The sequence below is a fragment of the Oncorhynchus clarkii genome, chromosome 25 (assembly GCF_045791955.1).
Source record: "Oncorhynchus clarkii lewisi isolate Uvic-CL-2024 chromosome 25, UVic_Ocla_1.0, whole genome shotgun sequence".
NCBI classification, from domain to species: Eukaryota; Metazoa; Chordata; class Actinopteri; order Salmoniformes; family Salmonidae; genus Oncorhynchus; species Oncorhynchus clarkii.
This window is the reverse complement of record NC_092171.1, coordinates 22820861-22845818: the sequence shown is the minus strand read 5'-3', so window position 1 is coordinate 22845818 and position 24958 is coordinate 22820861. Positions and strand designations below refer to the sequence as shown.

The window sequence follows — 24958 nt, the reverse complement described above, 5'->3', positions numbered from 1 at the left end:
AGTATCATTAACGTATACCTATTGGATGTACATTGGTGTCTAGCTCTAGGCTAGTGATATTGTCGACCGTCAGCTGATCCAGGAAAGAAAACAAATATTGATAGACAATAATAAAGCAAAATAAATGGCCTACTTCTGGCCCCGGATGGTACGGAGAACATGATATCTGTACACACCTGAAAAACAAAGCAGTGTGCGCTCTGAACAGCTGACTGACAAAAGCAAACGATAAATTAAATGCATTGGAATAAAGGCTATTTTAATCACAAACGCATGGTGAAAATGAGGAAGTGCAAAGAAAAATCTATGCATGAAGGAGCTCAGCTGAGGTCAAAATTCAGCACAACTGAGTGGACAGTGCCACCACATAGAAATAAATCATGACAGGTGGGGATGTTAATTTCATTGGAAGCTTTTATTTTCATATTTACCACTGCATTTTAAACAACTAGAAGAATGGTTAAATTAGCATTTATTTAGAGAGCCCCTGTGGCCACAACACACCAGGCACATATTGTAATAAACTGTTTTGTATTGACTCTTTACAAATAACTATATTTACAATTGAATTCCCCCAATCCATTTATACTTTCAGAAAAGGAAGAGCGGATAGCGAAAGAGAAGGAGCTGGGGATTTACAAGGACAAGAAGGTAAATCCTGACAATCTAAAGCAGCGATTCTCAACTGGTGGGTTGCAACCCAAATTTGGGTCTTGGGAGGTTTTGAATGTGTTGCGAGTGTCTGAATAATACAAATAAACACTTAATTTTTTTGTCAAAATAAACCAGTCTGAACTTAAACTACTAAAATCAGGTAGAAAGTGTGTATAAATGACAATGCACCTATTTTTTTTTTATGTATTTTTTTTTTTTTCAATCAGTTCTCAATTTAGAATTATTAGCAGTGCCTTTAGTGGATTTGGTTAAAAAAAAATCTCACACCAGTGAGATTAACATTCTTCATCAAGAATATGGGCGAAGTGGAATTATTGGCAATGGAAAAAAGTGGGACTGTTGTTCCTTTGTCATATAATTGGTGCATTTACTGTCAATATAGCATTAAACATTTTCCAGATTGCATTTTGGCAACAACAAAAAATCGTGACAGGATTATTGGATCGCGATAGACAACCTGGTTCAATTTGGGTCCCGAGACTAAACCAGTTGAGAACCACTGGTATAAAGAAGCAGTGATCTTGGGGTGGCCTGGATATATGCTAAGCTGTGGTGTGTCAATGTGTGTGCATGTTTTCCACTCTAGTGGGTTTATCATTTCACGTCAGTATTTGGCAAGGCCCAGCCTCCTTGTTAGGTCCAACATCTGCTCTCTGGTTTTCACTAGCTGGATTAACTGCAGCGCAATAGATACCTAATGAGGTGTGGAGTCTTTGACAGCACTGATCCAACCACCTTATGCCATGTTGTCCAAATTCACAATCAGCCCCCTCCCATAATACTGCCGCATAGCTAGAGCATCGCTTTGTTGTGCAAAGTATAGTTACAAATGTACATTAAGCTAAAGCACTAATTTGCATAAGTAATTGCATTTGACTGGATACTGAGTGATTTGAAACCCCACTATGTGCCCTGCAGCCCAAGACCTCCAAGAAGCGGGCTCCGATCCATGCCAACACAGCCGACGAGGCCATAGAGAAGATGCTGGAGCAGAAGAAGATCTCCACTAAGATCAACTACGATATCCTGAAGGAGCTGAATGTCAAGCCATGCGCCAGTCCAGCCCGCCAGACAGCAGAGTCTCCGAAAGGAGCCACCCCTGGAGCCCAGAGGCTGACTGGACGATACCGCAAACCCACCAATGTCCCTCTGAGCCTGGGCACACCACTCAGCAGCCTGGGCAAGAGGTGGGTGAATCAGAACCACAGGGTGACTCAGTCTATCTAATAATACCACTGCTGTTCACTGTCATATATTGTTCAATATATTCAGTATTGGCTGATTAAGCTTCAAGACTGACTGATGGCAGCAGTGTTGAATAAATGGGAGATGAATGGAAATGTGAGTGATGCAACAGTATTTTTGTCCTTCTCTGAGCCTCCTGTCTGTCACTAGGGGCAACATGCCCACTTCCCAGCCTGTTGAAGCGATGTTGCTGCTCTTCTCAATAATGATGAGGCTGCACATTTCCTCTAGCCTGGAATAATCACCAGCGACAACCAGACAGATGCTCGCGTTCCTTTTTTTAGTTTTTCTGGAAGGCTGTGGACTCACTCAGACCGCCACTCACTCCCATGTGCTTCCCTGAGATTTACCTTTTCTTTCTGCCAGGATTTGCTTGATCTCATTCTCTCTTTCTTTACCGCTTTCTCAACACACACATTCAGTATGTTATGATCCACTGTGAGGCTTTCTTCTGAAGTTAATCAGTTTCTTCAGTTTTGAGTTTTGACTTTTCTGTTTGCTTGGTATTACTGAAATTGGTTTCCCAACTTTCCATAAAAAAAACCTCCTCAAAAACACTCAATAAATCTAATTTGTGTGGAACCGTCTTGCAGGTGTACAAGTCTTAGACCCAGCTCAGCCTAGACCCAGCTCAGCCTAGACCCAGCTCAGCCTAGACCCAGCTCAGCCTAGACCCAGCTCAGCCTAGACCCAGCTCAGCCTAGACCCAGCCAGCCTTTTAGTGACATCCAGGAGAGCCCCCCCCCCTCTTCTTAGTGCAGTAAGTTTTACTGGAGTCATCTGGTTGCAGCTCCTCCCTTTATCCTACCCTCTCAACCCATTTTCATGAGCTGAAATAAAAGATTGCAGAAATATTCCATACACACAAAAAGCTTATTTCTCAAAAAAGTTGTGCACAAATGTGTTTACATCCCTGTTAGTGAGCATTTTTCAGTTGTCAAGAGCTGTTTCCAGAGAATTTAATCTTTATTTCTCTACCATAAACCACCTCCATTGTCATTTTTGAGAATTTGTCAGTACGTCCAACCGGCCTCACAACCGCAGATCACATGTAACCACACCAGCCCAGGACCTCCACATCTTGCTACTTCACCTGCGGGATCATCTGAGACCAGCAACCTGATTCGTATTTCTGTCTGTAATAAAGCCCTTTTGTGGGGGAAAACTCATTCTGATTGACTGGGCCTGGCTCCTCAGTGGGTGGGCCTTTATGAACTGTAACTCAGTAGAAGTGTTGAAATATAGTATGTTGCGTTTTTATATTTTTGTTCAGTATAGTTGCACCAATCAGAGTAGCCTAGCACTTCTTTAGAAAGCTGACGTTTACTGTAGTTTACACACTCAAGACATCTCCAGTTACGTGTTTTTTTTCTGCTGTTGAAGAGGGCTTCATGGATGAACCTTTCCCCCCTTTAAGAATTACAATTTTCCCTCCAACTGTCCACCCGTACATTTAAAAAAAAAAATGCATTCATGTCAGTAAATGATTCATGTACATTATGGTTATTGAATCATTCATTGTACACTTTCAACACTTGTTTTTCCTGAATGGAACAGTGCTTTTGCTAGCAGGTAGCTTTTAAGACTGAGAAAAATCGGAACTTTGCACTTTAGTTCTGCTTGCTCAACAAAAATAGTTTTAACCACAGGACGGGATCACACCATGGTTTATCCAAACAGTTACTTTTTCTATATCACTATGTTGATAATTTGACATCTTTGCTGTACCTCAGAAATGGTGACATTCAAATGAAAACATGACTTGCCCATTGACTGCAGAAAGAGTCCTTTCACTGGTTGTTTGACGAGTACACCCTTACTGGGGCCCTGAAAAGGTTGCTGTATGGTTATTTAAAAGGCGAGTCAGGGAGAACTAGAAAAGTGGAGAGCGGTGGCTGACAATAAGTCCATTGTGCTGCCTGCTTCCAGACCTTACTGACTGCTACACTGAAGCATTGTGCTCCTTCTCACCTTCCTCCAACCACTGCTCTGCTCCCCCACACTCCACTCCACTTAAAGGTTCTTCCCTGTAGGAACCGGCCCGTTCCTGCACAGTCTCAAGCCTGCTTTATACAGGGTCTCCCATCCTCGGTCATGGCCAGCCTGGCCTCCAGGGAAGGCCTCTGAGCTCCCCCTTTCCCCAGCCCTTCACCCGGTCACAGGCCTGTACTTTACAGGACTCCCACCCGACAGTCCTTCAATCCCTCCATCCCTCTCCCTCCATATTCCTCCACGCCTCTCCAGCCAGCTGCCAAACAGGGCCTCCCTGTTCCCTTCATTCCGACTGGAGGATGGAAAAGCACTCTTCCAGAAATAGCCCAGATAATTGCCCTCCAGTGCTTTTTTTTCTTCCCTCTTCTCCCTCCTTAATCTGTTCCCATTCAAAGCTGTTTTTCTTTCTTCTCTCTTTTTAAAGCCCTTTTCCCCATTCAACTTTTTGGGGAGGAATACTTGACTGCATATTTCACCAAGGGGAGGGGGTTGTATGGTTTCGGTCTGTGTTGGGTTTCAGAAGTGTAAATCTAACCCTAAAGTTCTAGTGGAAGCTCTGATCCACAGTCTGGTCTAATGGAGAGGGTTGTGGCAAGAGTTTTTGACCATCGATTTTCTCTCTGCTGCCTGTGAAGAATTAACAACTTTCTCTGCATTTCTATTCAGCCTCTCAGAGCAGGTGTCATCGGCAGAGTAGTGACATCAGATCATCCCCACATGGACCAATATGTTTCACACTTTATTTTCAGTCCACTCTAAAGAATTGTTTTTCTACTAATAATAGCAGCTCTATTGGGAGAGTATAATCTCCCTCTGGTTTCCAGCCCTTCCCTGGCCTCTCTCTGATCTCCCCCACTGCCCTGCAACCCCTGACTGACTGTGACCACTAAGTATTTCCATGGGATTTCTCTTGATTTGCTTCTCACAGGAACCAACTCTTTGGGTGCCACTGCCAGGCAGTCTCCACCCGTTACAATGCTACAGACCAGAGGGGATCCCATCCTACGTGAGGCATACGTTGGGCTGGACAGGAGGACAATAGACTGCTGGGAAACTGCATATTTTTCTCTGTTGGACATCCAGCTCCGCTCGCAGTAGCTTTCTCTCTTCTAGATTTTCAAACAGTTGTCTACAGCCAAACCTTTGTTCTACTAACGCTTTACCACAACTAATGGGCCAATGAAGGTTGGACATTTTTGGACTAGAGCTCCAAAGTGGGCCGTTTGGACTCCATCCCACAGTATATCCATCTACAGCCCAAGAAGCACCACGGGAACCGTTGAGATGGGCAGAGTTTATATTAGTCGTAGTTCATTGTTCCACAGCCTGAACCAGTCAAATAGTCGCTCTTGAGTAGTAACGCATGGACTGACGGATGCACTGAGTGCCTTTCTCACTATACATTGTTTTATACTCACCACTCATGTATTAGCACCTGCCTTGGTGACAAAGGGAGCCATCTTGTATCAAAGCACTCAGACAATTATTCTTTCAGTTCTGTGAGCCCAGGGGCATACTAAACAGTGAAAGTGTCTGAACCAGAGTGGTCTGTCTGGAGATCCCAGAGGAGAAGGACTGACTGTTGGCACCAGCCAAATCCTTTTCTCACTACTGCTGGTTTCTCACCCTCTGCCAGCCAGTGTGAAGTGCTCATCATCACATAGTGACAGAATCAAATGTTATTTGTCACATGCGCCGAATACAACCGGTGTAGACCTTACCGTGAAATGCTTACTTACAAACCCTTAACCAACAATGGAATGTTAAGAAGTAAAAAAAGGACAATAAAATAACAATAACAAGGCTATTTACAGGTGGTACCGGTCCTGAGTCAATGTGCGGGAGTACAGGTTAGTCAAGGTAATTGAGGAAATATGTACATGTAGGTAGGGGTAAATTGACTATGCATAGATAATAAACAGAGAGTAGCAGCAGCATATCTTTTTTTTAAAGGTGGTGGGGTAGAAGCTGTTCAGAAGCCTCTTGGACCTAGACTTGGCACTCCGGTACCGCTTGCTGTGCGGTAGCTGAGAGAACAGTCTATGACTGGGGTGGCTGGAGTCTTTGTTTGGGAATGCAGCCCAAAGCGTGTGGTAAACTCCATCTAAGGCTAAATACCGGCACAAGACCGATAGTCGACAAGTACCGTAAGGGAAAGTTGAAAATAACTTTGACACCACCTGGTATAGAGGTCCTGGATGGCAGGAAGCTTGGCCCCAGTGATGTACTGGGCCGTACACAAACATCTCAGATTATACATTCATATGTAGGGTAAATGCTTTCTTTGTTTCTCATTCACTGTAATCATCTCCCCATTAAATTTGTTATATTACTGATGTAACCTTAACATTATCCTCAAGGGTTCCATCTCTTTTAGTCTCGCTCCTCTCACTCTTGGCTTTAACGATTTTCTTCTAATTATATAGTTGCCATCCCCCAGCTCTAACCAGTTGCCAGCCACTGGCTAGACGCTCTCCGTCAATCGCCTTTTCAGCTCCGGCTTAGTCTCATTGGCAGTAAGCTGATTAGAAATGTGTTAAGCCCAGCAGAGACTAATAGTCTAACAGAGAGAGAGTTGGAGATGGACAGCAGTGGTGGGGGAAAGACTGAGGCAGTAAGAGAGGGAGTGAAAGTGGGAGAGTGTTGAAGTCTCCCCAAGTGTCTCCTGTCTGACCTTTTTAGAGAGGTGGAGGGGGGTGTCCCATTGTCTTTGGAGAGGTGATTTATACATGTCACATCTCCTCTGTCCAAGGAGCCGCTCCCCACTGCTGATATCAATGTTCAGAGGGAAAGGGCTCCCTAGGAGGCTGTCGTTATTGGCAGCCGGCTCAATTTCGAACAGCAGTTTGACCTCTGAACTTTAAGACAAGATCTGTCCCCTTGCAGGAGGAGGAGCTAGGATCTAGGATAGTGCCTGCATATTTTGGGTTAATGAGGCTTAAAGTGATCACTGCTTAATCAGAATGAAGCTTTTCTATTTGGGATGTAGAATAACTACAGACGGTTACTATGGAAATATTGACACACTGGGGACCAACAAGTCGATAAGTAGTTTGTCTTTGGATGTAAGCTTTTATGGAACATCTGTAGCCTTAGATTTTAGCCAGACAGATGTATTTTTCTGTGAGGTTTAGGAGCCACGGCTAATGTTGATGTCCTCTGGGCTTTCTCAAAGGCTATGTATAGATTGTCACTGTGACATCTGACAGTATGGAGGTGTGTGGTGGTGGTGTGGTACAGCTCCCTAATGAAAGAGCAGTGTTACTGTGTGTCTCCCCAAAATGAGCTGAGCTGTGTCCATGCTTACTCCAGTCCAAGGTGTGAGCTCATGGGGGATGAGGTGTGAGAGGGGACATGCCATGGGAGGAAGGATGGAGCGGGTCTGGTCTGTGCAGGCATCTCTGTCACTCCTGTCACACCTACACCACCCCTGCCCTCATTAGAGAGGAGACGTCAGACATGTTTTCTTCTGTGAGGGGGAAGTAGATTTTTAGAACATGTTCACTGTTCTAGCTGAGGTGGTGTCGCAATAATGAGTAGTGTTGTCACGATACCATAATTTTGACTTAGATACCAGGTTGTGTATCATGATACTCAATAACAAAACAATCCCACGGCAAAAAAAAACACATATTAGCCAAAGTCACAGAATGGCTCTTGATCCAGACAGTGAGACTCAGCTACTGCTCTGTTCAATCGTTGGGCATCTTTTGAGTTCAGTATTATTACATTATAATTGTTTTACCTCAAACATTTTCAGAGACAAACATGTATGCATTAATTAATCAATTATACAATCAATTTGACTGGTAAAAACAATCTATCTACATCTGAATGGTAATCTCTATTGATAAACTGGGTAAATCTAGATGTAGCCAAGGCCTATTCACAATACAGGTTGATGTATATTCAACAGTGTGCATGCATTGAGTTATTGAGCTTGTTTGGCTGATTTCATGGGATGGGGCTACATATGACAATTTGTTTCCCTTATATTTGGGACTTGCAGTGCATTCGGAAAGTATTCAGACCCCTTGATTTTTCCACATTTTGTTATGTTACAGCCTTATTCTAAAATTGATTACATTTATTTTTCCTCATCGATATACACACAATACCCCATAATGACACATTTTTGCAAATTCATAAAAAAATTTAACTGAAATATCACTTACAGTACCAGTCAAAAGTTTGGACATCTACTCATTCAAAGATTTTTCTTTATTTTTATTATTTTCTACATTGTAGAATAATATTGAAGACATAAAAATATGAACTAACACATATGGAATCATGTAGTCACCAAAAAAGTGTTAAACAAATCAAAATATATTTTAGGTTCTTTAAAGAAGCCAACCTTTGCTTCGATGACAGCTTTGCACATTCTTGGAATTCTCTCAACCAGCTTAACCTGGAATGCTTTTCCAAAAGTCTTGAAGGAGTTCCCACATATGCTGAGCACTTGTTGGCTGCTTTTCCTTCACTCTGCGGTCCAAATCATCCCAAACCATTTCAATTGGGTTGAGGTCAGGTGATTGTGGTGGCCAGGTCATCTGATGCAGCACTCCATCACCCGCCTTCTTGCTCAAATAGCCCTTACACAGCCTTAAAGTGTTTTGGGTCATTGTCCTGTTGAAAAACAAATGATAGTCCCACTAAGCGCAAACTAGATGGGATGGCGTATTGCTGCAGAATGCTGTGGTAGCCATGCTGGTTAAGTGTGCCTTGAATTCTAAATAAATCACTGACAGTGTCACCAGCAAAGCACCATCACACCTCATCCTCCATGCTTTACGGTGGGAACCACACATGCGGAGATCATCCGTTCGTCTACTCTGTCTCACAAAGACAAGGCGGTTGGAACAAAAAATCTCAAATTTGGACTCTGTCTAATCTCTTTTGCTTGTGTTTCTTGGCCCAAGCAAGTCTTCTTCTCATTGGTGTCCTTTAGTAGTGGTTTCTTTGCAGCAATTCAACCATGAAGGCCTGATTCACGCAGTCTCCTCTGAACAGCTGATGTTGAGATGTCTGTTACTTGAAGTCTGTAGCATTTATTTGGGCTCCAATTTCTGAGGCGGGTAACTCTAATGAACTTATCCTCTGCATCCTCTTATCCTCTACTTTAATGTCTTAAAGTAATGATGGACTGTCGTTTCTCTTCACTTATTTGAGCTTTTCTTGCCATAGTATGGACAGCCCTATTTGGTAAAAGGGCATCTTCTGTATACCACCCCTACCTTGTCACAACACAACTGATTGGCTCAAATGCATTAAGAAGGAAGGAAATTCCACAAATTAACTTTAAACAAGGCTCACCTCTTAATTGAAATGCATTCCAGGTGACTACCTCATGAAGCTGGTTGAGAGTGCCAAGAGCGTGCAAAGCTGTCAAAATATATTTAGGTTTGTTTAACCCTTTTTGTTGTTGGTTACTACATGATTCCATATGTTATTTAATAGTTTTGATGTCTCCACTGTATTCTACAATGTATAAAATTGTAAAAAATAAAGAACAACCTTGGAATGAGTTGGTGGGTCTGAACTTTTGACTGGTACTGTAAGTATTCAGACCCTTTACTCAGTACTTTGTTGAAGCACTTTTTGGCAGTGATTACAGCCTTGATTCTTCTTGGGTATGATGCTACAAGCTTGGCACACCTGTATTTGGGGTGTTTCTCATGTTCTTCTCTGCAGATCCTCTCAAGCTCTGTCAGGTTGGATGGGGAGCGTTGCTGCAAAGCTATTTTCAGGTCTCTCCAGAAATGTTATGGCGAGTTCAAGTACGGGCTCGTCGAGGACATTCAGCGACTTGTCCCAAAGCCACTCATGCGTTGTCTTGGCTGTGTGCTTAGGGTCATTGGGCAGGTAGCCTGTTGGTTAGAGCATTGGACTAGTAACCAAACATTTTTCTAGATCGAATCCCCGAGCTGACAAGGTAAGAATCTGTTGTTCTGCCCCTGAACAAGGCAGTTAACCCATTGTTCCTAGGCCGTCATTGTAAATAAGAATTTGTTCTTAACTGACTTGCCTAGTTAAATAAAATGTTAAATTGTCCTGTTGGAAGGTAAACCTTTGCCCCAGTCTAAGGTCCTGTGTGCATCTGGAGCAGATTTTCATCTCTTTGTACTTTGCTCCGTTCATCTTTCCCTCGATCCTGACTAGTCTCCCAGTCCCTGCCGCTGAAAAACACCCCACAGCATGCTGCCACCACCATGCTTCACCGTAGGGATGGTGCCAGGTTTCCTCCAGACCTGACGCTTGGCAATCATGGTTTCATCAGACCAGAGAATCTTGTTTATCATGGCCTGAGATTCCTTTAGGTTCCTTTTGTCTAACTCCCAAGTGGGCTGTTGTGCAATTCACTGAGGAGTGGCTTCCGTCTGGCCTCTCTGCCATAAATGCCTGATTGGTGGAGTGCTGCAGAGGTAGGAGAAACTTCCAGAAGAACAACTATCTCCACAGAAACTCTGGAGCTCTGTTAGAGTGACCATCGGGCTCTTGGTCACCTCCCTGACCAAGGCCCTTCTCCTCCGATTGCTCAGTTTGGCCAGGTGGCCAGCTCTAGGAAGAGTCATGGTGCTTCCAAACTTCTTCCATTGAAGAATAATGGAGGCCACTGTATTCTTGGGGGACATTCAATGCTGCAGAAATTATGTGGTAGCCTTCCCAAGATCTGTTCCTCGACACAATTCTGTCTCGGAGCTCTACGGACAATTCCTATGACCTCATTGCTTGTTTTTCGCTCTGACATCCACTGCCAACTGTGAGACCTAATATATCATGTCCAATCAATTGAATTGTAGTGTAGTGCTGAGGCATGTAGTTAACACGGTCTGCAGATAGACCCTACTTGTTTGAGACAATAAATTATCTTTGGGAGAAATGTGAGTGGCCAATAAAGTGAATTAATAAAGTTTTGGTGGCAATTATCTTTAAAATCAGCATATTATGTTATGGTTGGCATATTATCACAAACAAAGTACTAGGGAGGTGAACTGATGTCAGCTTTAGCTGTAATCTAGCAAGGAAAGTTTGCCTATAAAGCTGGAAGCTACTGGTATCTTCTTGCGTTGTAAAGTGTTCTAGCCTGTATTGACATTGTTTTGCAACAGTAATGGTTTCAACATTTCTAAATGCCGTGTCACATTATTCAAGTGTGCAGCATGAGTGGGGAGCTAACATGATGCAGCCCAGACTCCCAGTGCTGGGCTAAGTGGAATAGGCAGTGTGGGCTGGCATTATTAGGGGGACATCACCTTCACTGATACAGGCTTTTGATCCGTGGGACACATTTGGGGTACCGAAAGCAACACAAATTCTAATATCAAATCGTTTTTTATGTTGTATTTAAAAAGTAGCGATGTTTCGGTATACCCTTCGTCACTAATAATGAGTAAATGGACTGTTTGGTATTTCTGACATTGTCTCTGCCTGCCTTTTGGTGTGAGACAGTCTGCTCCTCTTTTTTGACCGCATTGTCTGTGTTTTGTGTGATCCTCCTTGTCAGCGTGGTAGTAGTGTCCATGTAGTGTGTTATTAGTATGATATTAATGCAGTAGTAGTGTGTGTCTGATCCTCCCAGGCTGTCTGTGATCATACTGAGCCTGTGATACTCAAAGCCAGGATGGTAGTAGTGAACCTGTAGTACAGTAGTAGCATTTTGATCCTGTCTGTGTGATCAGCCTGTGATCCTCCCCCTGGTGGGCATGGTCAGACAGATGCCGTCACTCTACTGGCTAATGCCACCATCCTGAGCCCCGACCACATCCCTCTGGTGTGTGTGTGTGTGTGTGTATCTAGCCCAGACCCAGAGGCACATGGGAATGCAGGGCCAATCTCCAGGCCACACATGACATAAAAAAAAGGCCACATATGACCCAATATGTCTCCAACATCCTCTTTAGAGGTCAGAATTCCCCAGGGCCACGCAGAATGATCTCCCTTTCATAAAGCCCATGATCTCCCTTTCATAAATGCCATGTCTGTTTTGTAACAAACAAGGCTGGTCTTCTAGCCTAAACAATCATAAACATTGGACCCTCATACACTGTATGAGTTTGTGTTCTTACTCAAGCAGGTATTTTGGTGTGTGGGAGATGTTTCTGTTTGAGTGTGTTGTAGTGAGATGCTAGAGTAGAGTATGAATGGTGTCAGTGCCATGTGGAGCTTCTTTTGACCCTATCAGTGTCTCAGAGCAGAGCTTGGCAGCATGTCTGTCCCATAATCCACTTTAGGGTGAATGGACTGCGCTCAGCCTGCCCTGCCAAAGTAGAAACTGGGAGAAACAGTGTTTTTGTGGGTAGTTTATCTTTATGCATAGTTTGATGGTGAGGAGGGAGGTACTTTGCCTCAGACTTCAGGCCCAGCCTGGAAAATGTAGTTTTAAGCCCTGATTTAATTTTTTACTTTTTTTTTTATCATAGTCCATATATTTATACCATAGCTTCCTCATACTACTAATTTAACTAATGCATTTTCCATCTCACAACAGTGAATAGATTACCTTGTGTATAACTGTGTGTGCTGGTACCTCTAAGATCCTGTGTTTGTGGAAGGGACCTATTGGGGAACCCTGCTCACCCAGTCCTGTCTAGTACAAGGTCTGTAGGCTAGCACCACTAAGCCCAGAATAGGCTGGTGCTGCTGGATGCTTTTCTAATAAGCTCTGACAAAGGGAGTGAAGATGCCATGCTTGCTGAACAGTGAACACACACACCCTCTCCTCCACCCTCCTCCTTGTGAAGCAGATTAATTAAAAGTGCTCTCTCCACTCTTATCAGTGTGAGTAAGGCACTTACAGTAAGCCCCCAGGGGTGTGGGTCTCACCAGGGGGGGCAGAGGGTGGGCAGGCAGGGGGGGCAGAGAGCCTCCAAGAGATTCTAATTTCATCCACTGGAGATATTCTTCCCCAGGAATTACTGCTGCTGTTGGCACTCTTCTGCCTGTTAGTCTCTTGCCCTCTTAGAATTGAAGTCAATTCATAGGGCTTTATTGGAATGGGAAATGTGTACGAAGTGCAGCTCAGTTTCCACCTAATTTTGTGGGCGGTGTGCACAGCCTGTCTTGAGAGCCAGGTCTGCCTACGGCGGCCTCTCTCAATAGCAAGGCTATGGTCACGGAGTCTACATAGTCAAGCTTATCTTAATTCAGGTATTCTGCCTCTGTGTACTCTCGGTTTAGGGCCAAATAGCATTCTAATCTTCTCTGTTTTTGTTAATTCTTTCCAATGTGTTAAGTAATTATATTTATTTCTGCCTGTCTGTTAGAATATACAGTTGAAGTTGGAAGTTTAAATACACCTTAGCCAAATACATTTAAACTCAGTTTTTCACAATTCCTGGCATTTAATCCTAGTAAAAATTCCCTGTTTTAGGTCAGTTAGGAACACTACTTTATTTTAAGAATGTGAAATATCAGAATAATAACAGAGAATGATTGCTTCATTTCAGCTTTTATTTCTTTCATCACATTCCCAGTGGGTCAGAAGTTTACATACACTCAATTCGTATTTGGTAGCATTGCCTTTAAATTGTTTAACTTGGGTCAAAGGGTAGCCTTCCACAAGTTTCCCACAATAAGTTGGGTGAATTTTGGCCCATTCCTCCTGACTGAGCTGGTGTAACTGAGTCAGGTTTGTAGGCCTCCTTGCTCGCACATGCTTTTTCAGTTCTGCCTCTAAATTTTCTATGGGATTGAGGTCAGGGCTTTGTGATGGCCACTCCAATACCTTGACTTTGTTGTCCTTAAGCCATTTTGCCACAATTTTGGAAGTATGCTTGGGGTCATTGTCCATTTGGAAGACCCATTTGCGATCAAGCTTTAACTTCCTGACTGATGTCTTGATGTTGCTTCAATATATCCACATAATTTTCCTGCATCATGATGCCATCTATTTTGTGATGTGCACCAGTGCCCCCTGCAGCAAAGCACTCCCTCAACATGATGCTGCCACCCCCATGCTTCACGGTTGGGATGGTGTTCGTCAGCTTGCAATCCTCCCCCTTCCTCCAAACATAATGATGGTAATTATGGCCAAACAGTTCTATTTTTGTTTCATCAGAACAGGGGACTTTTCTCCAATGTACGATCTTTGTCCCCATGTGCAGTTGCTTTTTTTATGGTGGTTTTGGAGCCGTGGCTTCTTCCTTCAGGTTGTGTCGATTTAGGACTCGTTTTACTGTTGATATTAGAGGTCGACCGATTAATTAGGGCCGATTTCAGGTTTTCATAACAATCAGAAATCGGTATTTTTGGACACCGATTTGGCCGATTTAAAAAATAAAATGTACACCTTTTATTTAACTAGGCAAGTCAGTTAAAAACACATTCTTATTTTCAATGACTGCCTAGGAACGGTGGGTTAACTGCCTCGTTCAGGGGCAGAACGACAGATTTTTACCCTGTCAGCTCGGGGGATTCAACCTTACAGTTAACTAGTCCAACGCTCTAACCACCTGATTACATTGCACTCCACGAGGACACTGCCTGTTACGCGAATGCAGTAAGCCAAGGTAAGTTGCTAGCTAGCATTAGACTTATCTTATAAAAAACTATCAATCAATCATAATCACTAGTTAACTACACATGGTTGATGTTATTACTAGTTTATCTAGCTAGTCTTTGTGTTGCATATAATCGATGCAGTGCGTATCTTTTCTCCAATGTGTACCTAACCATAAACATCAATGCCTTTCTTAAAATCAATACACAGAAGTATATATTTTTAAACCTGCATATTTAGCTAAAAGAAATCCAGGTTAGCAGGCAATATTAACCAGGTGAAATTGTCACTTCTCTTGCGTTCATTGCACGCAGAGTCAGGGTATATGCAACAGTGTGGGCTGCCTAATTTGCCATAATTTTACGTAATTATGACATAACATTGAAGGTTGTGCAATAGATTTATGAGATAAAATACGGAACGGTTCTGAAAGAATAAACGTCTTGTTTTCGAGATAGTTTCCGGATTCGACCATATTAATGACCCAAGGCTCGTATTTCTGTGTGTTATCATGTTATAACTAAGTCTATGATTTGATAGAGCAGTCTGACTGAGCGATAGTAGGCAGCAGCAGGCTCGTAAGCATTCATTCAAACAGCACTTTCGTGCGTTTGCCAGCAGCTGTTTATGACTTCAAGCCTATCAACTCCTGAGATTAGGCTGGTGTAACCGATGTGAAATGGCTAGCTAGTTAGCGGGGTGCGCTCTAATAGCGTTTCAGACGTCACTCGCTCTGAGACTTGCAGTCGTTGTTCCCCTTGCTCTGCATGGGTAACGCTGCTTCGAGGGTGGCTGTTGTGTTCCTGGTTCGAGCCCAGGTAGGAGCGAGGAGAGGGAAGGAAGCTATACTGGCAATACTAAAGTGCCTATAAGAACACCCAATAGTCAAAGGTTAATGAAATACAAATGGTATAGCGAGAAATAGTCCTATAATTCCTATAATAACTACAACCTAAAACTTCTTACCTGGGAATATTGAAGACTCATGTTAAAAGGAACCACCAGCTTTCATATGTTCTCATGTTCTGAGCAAGGAACTTAAACCTTAGTTTTTTTACATGGCACATATTGCACTTATTTAAACCATATTGAACATGTTTCATTATTTGAGGCTAAATTGATTTTGATGTATTATATTTTAACTTAATAAGTGTTCATTCGGTATTGTTGTAATTTTCATTATTACAAATACATTTAAAAAAATTGTCTGATTAATCGGTATCGGCTTTTTTTGGTCCTCCAATAATCGGTATCGGCGTTGAAAAATCATAATCGGTCGACCTCTAGTGGATATAGATACTATTTTATTTTACCTTATTTAACTAGGCAAGTCAGTTAAGAACAAATTCTTATTTTAAATGACGGCCTAGGAACAGTGGGTTAACTGCCTTGTTCAGGGGCAGAACGACAGATTTGTTTTGCCTTGTGAGCTCGGGGACTCAATCTTGCAACCTTTCGGTTACAAGTCCAACGCTCTAACCACTAGGTTACCTGCTGCCCCCACTTTTGTACCTGTTTCCTCCAGCATCTTCACATGGTCCTTTGCTGTTGTTCTGGGATGGATTTGCACTTTTCACACAAGTACGTTAACCTCTAGGAAACAGGACACGTCTCCTTCCTAAGCGGTATGAAGGCTGCGTGGTCCCATGGTGTTTATACTTGCGTACTATTGGTTGTACAGATGAATGTGGTACCTTCAGGCGTTTGGAAATAACTCCCAAGGATGAACCAGACTTGCGTAGGTCCCAAAAAATTTGTTTCTGAAGTCTTGGCTGATTTCTTTTGATTTTTCTCATGATGTCAAGCAAAGAGGCACTGAGTTTGAAGGTAGGCCTTGAAATACATCCACAGATACACCTCCAATTGACTCAAATGATGTCAGTTAGCCTATCAGAAGCTTCTAAAGCCATGACATATTTTTCTGGAATTTTACAAGCTGTTTAAAGGCAGTCAACTTAGTGTATGTAAACTTCTGACCCACTGGAATTTTGATACAGTGAAATAATCTCTCCGTAAACAATTGTTGGAAAAAATTACTTGTCATGCACAAAGTAGATGTCCTAACCGACTTGCCGAAACTATAGTTTAACAAGAAATTTGTGGAGTTTTGTGGAGTTGAAAAACAAGTTTTAATGACTCCAACCTAAGTGTATGTAAACTTCCGACTTCAACTGCATCTCTCTCTGTGTTCTGTCTGTTAGAATATCTCTCTCTCTCCCTCTGTGTCGGTCTGTCGCTCCAGCCTTTATGTCCTTTTTCTGAACGGTCATCTCTGCCATTCATTGCAGCCACGTGGTCTGTTCTTCAAAGTTTTTGTTTCTCTCAGGTTACGGCCCTTCATATCAGGACACCCCCCTAAGAAGCTGGCTCTAGACCAGGTAAGATGTTACACATGCTTTTGTCTCTTACATACACTTTTACTATCGATAAGGGTATCCAGATTTCCATACTGTGTCTGTGCCATCCCGGGATATACGGTATTACCGGTAGTGCACACAAGGGGTGCTATTGAAAAAGATATAAACGTAAAAAAGTCACTTACCAGAATGCTAAGAAGTACTAAGAAGTTCTCATAGCAGATGCAAGGTAAATGGTAACGAGCACTTGCAAACATTTACTACTAAGACAGACAACCCAGCTCATAAAGTTATGCAAGTATCTCAAAACGCTGTTTGCAGCACACACAAAACATATATTAGGCAGCAGGAATCTTAATCCAGGAGGGGATTGTCTCTGCTGCTGTTACCAAGAAGCTTGATCTTGCAAGTTAGCAACGTTAGCAAAACCCAGTTAGAGATAATTTATTTGGCACATCTTAGTTAATTTATAAGTGATATAGCTGACAGGCTCTGTCGCAGCCGGCCGCGACCGGGAGGTCTGTGGGGTGACGCGCAATTGGCCTAGGGAGGGTTTGGCTGGTAGGGATATCCTTGTCTCATCGCGCACCAGCGACTCCTGTGGTGCAGTGCACGCTAACCAAGGTAGCCAGGTGCACGGTGTTTCCTCTGACACATTGGTGCGGCTGGCTTTCGGGTTGGATGCGCACTGTGTTAAGTTGTGTTTCGGAAGACGCGTGGCTTTAGACCTTTGTCTCTCCCGAGCCCGTACGGGAGTTGCAGCGATGAGACAAGATAGTAATTACTAACAATTGGATACCACGAAATTGGGGAGAAAAAAACGGGGTAAAATTTTAAAGAAAGAAGCTGTATAAGAATAGTTTTGCCTGTATTGAAAAACCATTCCTTGGCTTTTTCGAAAGGCTATATACGGTATACCGCCCAAGCCTACTATCGCTAACACTATATCTTGAGAAAAAAAGGGGGGAAAGGAATCATGACCTATGGTTTTCACCCATTTTGAATGTTATATCTTCATAGGATGCAAAACTCATCTTACGGGCTGTATTTCTGCCTGCTTGCACGATGATGGCTCAGATACACATGAAAACATGAAATGACCCCGGGAATCGATAGAACATTGCTCAGAGATGCACAAATACGATATAATATTTAAATTGGGTGAGTCTTTTCTTTAACCAACCCTTTAGTCTCCTATGGACCGGGGGGGAAGAGACTTTCTTCAGCAGCAGGCTCACTAATGGGAGAGGACTGCGGCCATGTCCCGCTGAGTTGTTCACATGCATTCAAGCGGTGTGGGCTGGAAAGTACAGGAGGGAGCCTCACTTTCTCCTGCACCCACTCTTCATCCGTCTGCTGCTGTGTCTCGCTCCATTCCCTTCTTTTGCTCGCTCTCTCTCACTCATGTGGTGTTGGCAGCCATGAATGGAATCTCCCAGTGCAGGCTACAGCAACCAGGAAGAAAACATTTGCCACGAGGGGCTGGGTCAACAAAGCTTGTTACTAAGCAACCCCTCACCACCCCCTGGGAACTGGCATCAAATGGCTTCTCTGATTGGTTGGGTCCGGGTTTGCTTGGAATTCATGTTATGTAAGGAAAGGAAAAGGAGCACAGAAGAGAGAAAGGAGATGTGTGCTTTGCTGTTGCCTGGCAGTTTTTGTGGTTCTCTTTGTATTTCCAAAACAAATGTCCTAGGAGTAAATGGCACTTTGAGTTACCCAGTGCAGTGCTTCTGCCTGACAGTCTTGGCAATAAATGTCTGTTTCAATGTCAAGCTCAGAGAAACTGGCAGGCTCCTGTGATAAACCTCTGCAATAGAATAGAGACTAGCCTAATTTCACTGTTCCTGGCTTTAAAGCTGAGAGGCTAGTCAAGTTCATCAAGCCCTTCCCCCAGTGTAAGCTATGGCAGAGAACCACTGACTCATCACACTGTTATGACTGACCTGATTCCACCAAGGTCACCCAGTTCTCTCACCTTTAAAACTGTCCGGGGTCAAGATTGTTGAATCAGTATGTCTTCTCATTCCCTCTGAAAGGGTCTTTCAACACTCCCTGCCTCTCCTATACAGTGCCTTGCGAAAGTATTCGGCCCCCTTGAACTTTGCGACCTTTTGCCACATTTCAGGCTTCAAACATGAAGATATAAAACTGTATTTTTTTGTGAAGAATCAACAACAAGTGGGACACAATCATGAAGTGGAACGACATTTATTGGATATTTCAAACTTTTTTAACAAATCAAAAACTGAAAAATTGGGCGTGCAAAATTATTCAGCCCCCTTAAGTTAATACTTTGTAGCGCCACCTTTTGCTGCGATTACAGCTGTAAGTCGCTTGGGGTATGTCTCTATCAGTTTTGCACATCGAGAGACTGAAATTTTTTCCCATTCCTCCTTGCAAAACAGCTCGAGCTCAGTGAGGTTGGATGGAGAGCATTTGTGAACAGCAGTTTTCAGTTCTTTCCACAGATTCGATTGGATTCAGGTCTGGACTTTGACTTGGCCATTCTAACACCTGGATATGTTTATTTTTGAACCATTCCATTGTAGATTTTGCTTTATGTTTTGGATCATTGTCTTGTTGGAAGACAAATCTCCGTCCCAGTCTCAGGTCTTTTGCAGACTCCATCAGGTTTTCTTCCAGAATGGTCCTGTATTTGGCTCCATCCATCTTCCCATCAATTTTAACCATCTTCCCTGTCCCTGCTGAAGAAAAGCAGGCCCAAACCATGATGCTGCCACCACCATGTTTGACAGTGGGGATGGTGTGTTCAGCTGTGTTGCTTTTACGCCAAACATAACGTTTTGCATTGTTGCCAAAAAGTTCAATTTTGGTTTCATCTGACCAGAGCACCTTCTTCCACATGTTTGGTGTGTCTCCCAGGTGGCTTGTGGCAAACTTTAAACAACACTTTTTATGGATATCTTTAAGAAATGGCTTTCTTCTTGCCACTCTTCCATAAAGGCTAGATTTGTGCAATATACGACTGATTGTTGTCCTATGGACAGAGTCTCCCACCTCAGCTGTAGATCTCTGCAGTTCATCCAGAGTGATCATGGGCCTCTGATCAGAGATGCAGCCAAGTCTTCTCCTTGTATGAGCTGAAAGTTTAGAGGGACAGCCAGGTCTTGGTAGATTTGCAGTGGTCTGATACTCCTTCCATTTCAATATTATCGCTTGCACAGTGCTCCTTGGGATGTTTAAAGCTTGGGAAATCTTTTTGTATCCAAATCCGGCTTTAAACTTCTTCACAACAGTATCTCGGACCTGCCTGGTGTGTTCCTTGTTCTTCATGATGCTCTCTGCGCTTTTAACGTACCTCTGAGACTATCACAGTGCAGGTGCATTTATACGGAGACTTGATTACACACAGGTGGATTGTATTTATCATCATTAGTCATTTAGGTCAACATTGGATCATTCAGAGATCCTCACTGAACTTCTGGAGAGAGTTTGCTGCACTGAAAGTAAAGGAGCTGAATAATTTTGCACGCCCAATTTTTCAGTCTTTGATTTGTTAAAAAAGTTTGAAATATCCAATAAATGTCGTTCCACTTCATGATTGTGTCCCACTTGTTGTTGATTCTTCACAAAAAAATACAGTTGTATATCTTTATGTTTGAAGCCTGAAATGTGGCAAAAGGTCGCAAAGTTCAAGGGGGCCGAATACTTTCGCAAGGCACTGTAGCTCCTTCCCAGGACTCAGACCCTTCCTCACCACCCAGTGGCCACCCACCCACTAATTAGTCTGGAGAATAATTTATATAATTTTTTCTTCCTCCTTTTGATGATAATTAATGAGACTTCCAGCTCCTATTATGAGGAGACATTTTCCGCACTGGGAGGCTAGGCCCAGCAGGGTGACCATGAAGGGATGGAGAGAGGGAGGGAAGAGAGCCCAGCAGGAGCTTAAACACACTGCTGCAGAGGGAGCTGAAATGGATCCCCCACCTGCCTCTCCCACACCCACATGCAGTAGGACTCGGATGGGGGGGGGATCAGGCTAGCTATAACCTCCGTATTAAACATCTATTCAGGCTTTCAGGCTCAGTGTGCAGAATCATATTACTAGTTGGACTGATTTAGTGGATTTTTCCTTATTGTTTCCTTAGATAGCCATCCCCCTGCCAGTGGCCTCTGAGGTGTCGCCCCACTCTGTGCTGGTCGAGAGTGGGCCTGTGGTCTATGACGATGTGGCAGATGAGGAAGAGGAGGATGAGGAGGAGCCCTGCGTCAGCGCCATGGAGCTGCTGGGAGGCAACGGTCAGTAAGATAGATACTTCAAACTAGCCTGTTAGCCAGATCTCTTGATCGGCATTATCCAACTCATCTTGCATTGGTTGGGTTGCCATGTTGTCTGGCTACCAGGGTGTCTACATATGTTTGAAATCATGTATTTTGAGAGCAGTTGAGTAATCATTTGGTCTTCTTTTACTCCAGAGTATGGATGTGATGATGATGATGGTTTCTAGCACTACTGGGTTTGGCCTGTTTGTCTGGACCGTTGTGCTATTCCAACCCCCTGTCCCATTTGGAGAGAGTGACTCATTGATTGAGACGGCGGAGACACCTTTCATGCTCGCAGAATGGTGAAGAGGATGGAGATGATGACAGGATCCATTTCTTCTCAGGATATCTCCTTTATCTAGAAAAGAGATTATGGGTAGTATTGAGCTGGATCGAACAAAGAGACTAACCGCAATGTCTCATCCTACATTTCACGTCACTCAAGTATACACTACCATTCAAAAGATTGTGGTCACTTCGAAATGTCCTTGTTTTTGAAAGAAAAACACATTTTTTCCCCATTAAAATAACATCAAAATGATCAGAAATACAGAGTAGGCATTATTGTTGTAAATGACTATTGTAGATAGTGGCCCCAAACTTTTGAACGGTAGTGTATGTTAACTTTGCCTTAGCTTGTTGACCCCCCCCCCCCCCCTCTATCATGGATAAGTATGTCTGTAATTACATGAAAGTGAAGTACACTACCTAATGTGTTGGGAACAGTCATAACAGATAGGTATTAGTCCAATCAGTATTTCAAAAATCATGTATGAAAGAAGCTGTATGCAAGCTTGCGTCTGAAGCCAAAATATTGCTATAATCATGCCTTGAATATGTCAAATCATATGGAGTATGTTTCAGTTTAAATGCTCATGTTAATCAAGGTGATGAAGTTGCATTCAGCCAATGAAGTCTTGAAACCTGTATTATAGGATTAGCTAAATTTGAACTGGTAGCATTTTGATTTGGTTTTGGATTTCTTTTTCAACAGCTGCTATTTATTTAATGTGGTATGATTTCTCATTATTTGTTTTATGGAGAAGAATTCTGCAAACTATTTTGGACTGGATAATCACTAAAGTGTTAAAGCTGGAATCCATAGCGGTGATACTGCCACGTCCGTTTGGGGTATTACAACAACAAAGACATTACGTCAAACAACACTTTTCATTGCACGTGCGATAGAACAGCATAGTATGTACTGCGTTTCTTTTCTTTTTTCTACCATGATGCAGGATTGCTTGTTGCGCCTACCGCACATCTTAGCTTTAATTAATTGTACAAAAAGCTGCCAAATATATTCATTGTTGATGATCAACTATGCAATGTTATCCATTCCAAATGAATGACATTGTGTTATGGATTTATTTTGTAAATGCGCTTTTAGAATTTTATTTGGAAAATGTTGACTGGGAGGATCACTGGTGGTTTGTTCACTGTGTTGACACAACTGTATTTAAGGAGAAGTTAGGATGTGGCTAATGTTCACAGCCTCTCCTTCCACTTTGCTGCTACTGTATATAGACGGGTTGGTTGATTAGCAACAAAACCGACGCGTGCAAAACTATGGGGAAAAACAAGGTTGGCTTAGATTGTTGACAAACTATATTTTGTCTACAGTGTTATTGAAAACATAAATACATTTGCACAATGATCACTACGTCGTTGGTTAGCTAGCTAGCACATTTTTGGCCATATTAGCATAGATGTGAAAACACCTAAAAACAAGACATGGTATCAAGAATTAAGTAAAACTAGCTGAACAAGCCACCGACATTTCCCCACATGGCAGTTTCTTGTCATTGTTGCTAGCTATCTGGCCATCCAGAATCACAACAGACTTCTGCCCCATTTTGAAGTGTGCGCATCTTTTTCGTGACGTCAACTAACCCGTCTGTGTTGAAGGTTACTTGTTTTGCATTGACTGTCTCAGTAAAGCTCCTACCAACAGGAAACCTTTGTTCTTATTCTCTTTTCTAATTTGTCTACTATCATCTTTTCGTCGTGTATTGATATAAGTGTAAGAACTGCTTTTGACATGAGTACATGAAACAACAGGGTTTAGTGACCAGTCTCCTCTAATTGTGACATCAACAGAGTTAAATGGTACAGTAACTTAGCTGCTGGCTAAAAGGCATCCTCATCCTAGCATCTCCAAATGGATAAAGCAAGGTTTAGAGAAAGTAAGGTGTCTTATTCCATTTTTTTCCTGTCCTTTTTATAGTGGTGTTGGTTTTCAAGGCTATCAGATATCACCCTTGGCAGAGGAGAACAGTTAACTTTATGGAGAGGTCTGGGTCTCCTCGCCCCTGCCCATCAAACCCTGTCACTGAGAGGGTCTGGTCTGTCTGGGCTGGGCTGACATGTTAGAACATTACCACACCTCACCTCAGAGGCACGTCATCCTCTTCTCTCTTCATTGCCAGCTGAACCCAACCTCCCACTCAGATGGGGGCTTTACAGCACCATTGTGTGTAGATATCACATTTAACTCCTCCAGAGCCATCAAAGCCTGGAGCGTAAGCTATTTTTCAGCTTTTTTCAGTATAATTTTACGACCTCATCTGATGTACTGTTTTATGATATGTAAAATGGCCGCCCTGTCAAGTAATCTTTGTGAAACAGGTTTAGGATTAATATCACCCACTCCCCTTCTTACAGTGGCCCTAAGGGGCAAACCAGCTTTCAAAATAATAGGCTGCGAAGTTTGGTAAAAGGCTTCGAAATATGTCCGGTTCTGAAGTTTGGCCTGAATTAGCCCAAGTTCAGGTCATTGTTTTTTAAATTCATATGGTTGTTTTTTCCCCCTATTTGGTAAAGTTTCACGTAACCACTTTGCTGGAAACAGGCAGGGAGCAGGTCTCGAACCCTCTGCCTTCTAGCCCGAAGTCCAGAGCACTATCGACTGCCCCAACAGCATGCTCAAGCGGCAGAGTAGATATCAGCACTTACAACTCCGGTAACTATCGGTTTTTAACTCCAGTTCTATGAGTGGAGCGGAGCCCCATAGGGGAGCTCTGCTCCTAGTGGATTACCCCGCTGCCTAGGCAGCGAACAGCCTGAGAAATGATGCACACACCTGCAGCTAATAGGAGTACAGGTGTCCCAATATAAGGGGATGCTTCCCCACAAACAGCCTCCTGAAAAATTATCTTCAGCGAGAATGGGGGTTGGCAGGGCCTTAAGTCCTATGGGGCTCCGCTCCACTCATAGACCTAATAGGTCTAATCCACCCTACTCAGTCCAGAGACACTGCCAATGACTAGTGGGCAGATAAAACAGAATGAGCTATACTAATCTGTACAAGCAGATCGATGAACTCAAACTCTAAGTATTAAAGATTGGTCAAATAGTACTGTAACACCAGTTACAGAAACGATATCCCTAATCCTTCTGCCCAAACATAGTCATAGACTTGTGGGTAAGATACAACACATGAACCCCCAGCCAGGAGTCATGTCATGTAGTCATTCTAATAAGAGAAAGCAGACCTGATGGAAACCCTGTCCATTGATCCTACGTTTCCCGCCTTAGTTCTAGCCTTCCCATCAGAAAAGATGAGTACAGGCTGAACCAATTTAGAAGACCTACTCACTGATTTCTCAGTGTAACCCGCCACACTCAATCCATAGGCAAAGCCAATGATTTGTGGGCAGATAATAGAATATGGGCCAACTACTCTGCCTAAGCAGATAGATGATACCTCGATATTCCATAAATTTCAGTGACCAGTTTAATAGTAAAGTAATACTAGTTACAGCACTATTTCCCTCATCACTCTGCCCCTATACAGTGATACACTGGTGTGCAGTCTAAACATTCCCTGCTGTACTGACAGTGTCAGACAAAGGTCATGTCGTACGTGTCTCACTCCCTGACAAAAAAGAGTGGACCT

The 24958-nt window shown here is 43.0% G+C and overlaps 1 protein-coding gene across 2 annotated transcripts in view; it reads left to right on the top strand.

Annotated features, from left to right (window-relative positions):
* LOC139383676 (transcription factor IIIB 90 kDa subunit-like) overlaps positions 1 to 23018 on the top strand; it is a 62751-nt gene extending 39733 nt beyond the window's left edge. The window contains exons 15-19 of one of the 2 annotated variants that reach the window (XM_071128209.1): positions 596 to 651; positions 1594 to 1862; positions 16740 to 16791; positions 20886 to 21036; positions 21214 to 23018. In XM_071128209.1, the coding sequence (XP_070984310.1) occupies positions 596 to 651; positions 1594 to 1862; positions 16740 to 16791; positions 20886 to 21036; positions 21214 to 21245 (560 nt within the window). In that variant the 3' untranslated portion in view covers positions 21246 to 23018. Of the gene's footprint in view, positions 1 to 595; positions 652 to 1593; positions 1863 to 16739; positions 16792 to 20885; positions 21037 to 21213 lie in introns of those variants that run through there. The other variant, XM_071128210.1, reaches the window with a different exon arrangement.
* Positions 23019 to 24958: the final 1940 nt, after the last annotated feature.